The sequence below is a fragment of the Frankliniella occidentalis genome, unplaced genomic scaffold (genome assembly GCF_000697945.3).
Source record: "Frankliniella occidentalis isolate FOCC.00 unplaced genomic scaffold, Focc_3.1 Scaffold5944, whole genome shotgun sequence".
Lineage (NCBI taxonomy): Eukaryota > Metazoa > Arthropoda > Insecta > Thysanoptera > Thripidae > Frankliniella > Frankliniella occidentalis.
The window spans coordinates 1-3,829 of record NW_026272979.1 but is presented as its reverse complement, the minus strand read 5'-3'; the positions used below and the strand labels follow the sequence as shown (position 1 = coordinate 3,829).

Genomic DNA, 3,829 nt, shown 5'->3' with positions numbered 1-3,829 from the left:
CTTCCCCGTCTAATCGACCTCCGCCCCACCAGGGACTCATGTACCCGCCCTGGTCTGATCAAAGCCACGGGACGAGGAGCGCGAGGCCCGCGAGCAGGCGACACGGGCGAGACCGCGGGAGTATAGAGGAGGGCTTATTTCCGGCTCAGCGAGAAACACGCGAGGCAGAGCCGGGGCAGAGGAGGAGAGGGCTCTCGCGGGGGCGGAGGCAGTGGTCGTGATCGCCAGGTGTACCGTGTGTCGCTCTACGTGAGGGTGGCGCGTTGCTGTCGAGATAAGATGCTGGGCTAAAGTCGGTCTGGTCGTGACTGCCAAAAATGGGCAAAAAACGGAAAGCCGCGCGTGGTGCAGAAAAAAGGAAAAGGGGGGGGGGGGCACTCGAATCTTATCTCTGCCTGCGAGGCTCCTATCACCCCATATGGGCGCGAATCATAAGTACCGTGTACGCACATATAGCGAAGAGAAGGAGGGGTGACCGCCGCAGAGAAGCAGCGAGGCGCCGCCCGACCAGTTCCGCTCCAGCCGCCCGACGAGCCGGTCGCGCCGCGATGCTCACCGCCGCCCTGCTCGTGCTGGCCACGCTGCTGGCCAGCATCTGGATCTACATCTCGTGGCACTTCAACTACTGGGAGAAGCGCGGCGTCAAGTACAACAACCCCTTCAGCTTCTTCGGCGACCGCGGCGCCGGCCTGCCCTTCGGCAAGCCCTTCTGGAGCCTGCTCGACCCGGTGTACAACAAGTACCGCGGCAAGGAGCGCTTCGTCGGCACGTTCCAGGCGCGCCAGCCCGTCCTCGTGGTCCTGGACCCCGACCTGGTGAAGACCATCCTGACCAAGGAGTTCAACGCGTTCCAGGGCCGCGGCCAGCCCTTCGACGAGGAGGGTGACCCGCTCAGCGCCAACCTGTTCAACCTGGTCGGCCCACGATGGAAGAACCTGCGCTCCAAGCTCAGCCCCACCTTCACCTCCGGCAAACTCAGGCTCATGGTCCCGCTCATGACGGACATCAACAAAGAGCTGACTGCCCGTGTGAGCAGCTTGTCCAAGGAGCAGGGCGAGATTGAGATGAAGGATTTGTTGCTGCGCTACGCCACGGACGTCATCGGCTCGGTCGCCTTCGGCATCTCGTGCAACTCGCTCAAGGGCGAGATTGACGAGTTCTACAAAATGACACGCGAAGTGTTCAACAGAAACATTCTGTTCATCATCCGCTTCTTCCTCGTCTCCATCCACCCCATCTTCATCAAGCTCATGCCCTTCAAGAGCCTCTTCGACAAGACGACCAACTTCTTCATCAAGCTCATGAAGGACACGGTCGAGTACCGCGAGACCAACAAGATCGAGCGCAACGACTTCGTCAACCTGATGATGCAGCTGCGCGAGGCGGACCGCCACGAGACGGACCGCGTCAACCACATCGAGTTCAACCACAACGTCATGACGGGCCAGGCATTCCTCTTCTTCATCGCCGGCCTCGACGCCATCGCCAACAGCGTGGGCTTCGCGCTGCACGAGCTCATGCTCAACCCGGAGCTGCAGGAGCGGGCCGCCGCGGAGGTGCGCGCCATGGTGGCCAAGCACGACGGCATGACGTACGAGGCCATCAGGGGCATGGACCTGATCGAGAGGATCATGAGGGAGGTGCTGCGCAAGTGGGGGCCCGTCGGGATCCTGACGAGGCAGGCCAACGACACGTTCAAGGTAAGTCACCCTGCCCTGCCCTGACCTCGCTCTCGTTCCCTCAACTTTATACTTCATTTCCCCCCCGTTCCAGATCCCGGACTCGGACGTGGTCATCGACAGCAGGGTGCTGGTGCAGATCCCCGTGTGGCAGCTGGGCCACGACCCGCAGTACTTCCCGGAGCCGGACCGCTTCGACCCGGACCGCTTCACGGACGAGGCCAAGGAGCAGCGCAACTCGTACGCGTACCTCCCGTTCGGCGAGGGCCCGCGCTTCTGCATCGCCGAGCGCTTCGCCGTCCTCGAGATGAAGCTGTGCCTCGCCGGCCTGCTCGAGAAGTTCGTCTTTAGCGTGGGCGACAAGACGGACGTCAAGATGAAGCTCAACATTAAGCAGTTCTCCCCCACGCCCGCCAACGGCTTCTGGGTGCGCGTCGAGGACAGGCCGTGAGCCTCATCGCAGCGTCCCTTGGGCGAGGACGTCGACCCCGCTGGGCCCCAGCCCCGGACCCGGGCCCCAGCTGGGCGGGGCGGGGCGGTCGGCGGGACCGTTTCATGTCATGTGAGAGGACTCTGGCGCCGGGGCCTAATGGTAATTGAAGCCAGCTGGCCAGCGCTAGGCCACGCAGTCGCTGCGCGGGCTGCGCGGGTGGGGGGGACCCGACCTCCCCGACAGCCCTCGAGGGCTTCCCCGACCTGAGCCAACAGCAAGCGGCGTGAGCAGGCCATGCCGACATGGACAAGATCTGGACAAACGCAGAGAGACTTTTGGTACGGGGCAGGGGTGGGTGGTGGGTGTTCTAAGCTAAGACGTATATTTTTCTGGGTACACTGTACCGCATGCAGGTGTGCGGGCGGGCTTGCCTACCGACTCTCACCAAGGCGCCTTATGGCCCTGTGCAAAGTCTGCAATCCGACCGTTCCGTCCACCTGCATCCTATACAAGATACCTAGAAAAATATACGGCTTAGAACACCCACCCTGTATATCCAAGCACGATGGAGAATTCAAAAAAATAGACTTAAACTTCAAAAAGTTGAAGTGCAGCTTGGGAATTTACGCAGCACTTTGCGATTGAAACCAGTCAGTGCGACAAACTACGGAGCCGTAAATCTAATCAATGCTCGTGTTTTCTCCTTCTCCCCGCAACCCATACAAAAAGTATTTTTAAAATGTCTTAGTTTGTAAGAATTTTTTATAGCAATAAAGAAAAATTTCTGTTAATAAGTCAGCAGGAGTACGACTATGAGATGTTACATAAGGCCCTAAAACGGAAATCAAGAATGAAATATTCTTTAAACAAACACATCACATAAGCACGGCGGGTTCACCCACCCACTCTGTCAGCGAGTAGGCAAAACCGCCCCCATCGTCCCACCTAGAAAAATGATTTTTATTGTTTCAAGTATACATGTTGACACAAGATCAAATTCACTTTTGAAACAAGGAAAAATGTACTTTAAATAAGAAACATAGGAGGGGCATGGGTGGGCACGGGCGGGCCGATGGCCAGGTGAAGGTGACACCGAGGAGGGAGGGGAGGCTGGAGGAGAGAGACAAAGATGAGCGACGCTGCCAAGTCGCACATTTAAAGCCTGCTCTGTTGAAAACAACAGATGAGTCATATCAAGGACAAACACACACACAGGAGCGCGCCGCACACGCGGTAATTTAAAATACTACAATTACTACCCACGCGCAGAGGAACGCGACCCTCGATCTTCAATGTTCCCCATTCAATGAAATGCATCACTGCGCATGCAATGTATGGTAAAACATTGACAATCGCGAACTTGGTGGAACATCATACGCAGATTAACTCATTTATCAGTCAGACACCCAGATCTCGGGCAAGACATCAAATTAAGACGTAGTAATTGTGTGAAAACTCCCTATCGCTCTCCCCTAAAAAAAGATTAACAAACAAGCTTGATTCAAGAGGGCCTCAGACGAGTTCGCAGAAACGCGGATATGCTCCCGCCGGCTCTCCCGCAAAGAGTACTTTCGCGCCGTGCGAAAAAACAAGATAAGAAAGTACTTTCTTATCAGGACACACGTGAACATAAACAAATAAATGATAAGTGTTTTCTATCGACCGGGCGGCAGTTTGAACGATTCAGGGAAACAAGTGAAAGGGGAAGGGGGGGGGG

At 56.8% G+C, this 3,829-nt stretch overlaps 1 protein-coding gene across 1 annotated transcript; it reads left to right on the top strand.

Annotated features, from left to right (window-relative positions):
* Positions 1-451: 451 nt before the first annotated feature.
* LOC113203598 (probable cytochrome P450 6a14) lies at positions 452-2,910 on the top strand. The gene is made up of 2 exons (XM_026418372.2): positions 452-1,700; positions 1,774-2,910. The coding sequence occupies exons 1-2, from the start codon at positions 549-551 to the stop codon at positions 2,128-2,130; spliced, it is 1,509 nt and encodes a 502-aa protein (XP_026274157.1). The 5' UTR covers positions 452-548; the 3' UTR covers positions 2,131-2,910.
* The last annotated feature ends 919 nt before the right edge of the window (positions 2,911-3,829 follow it).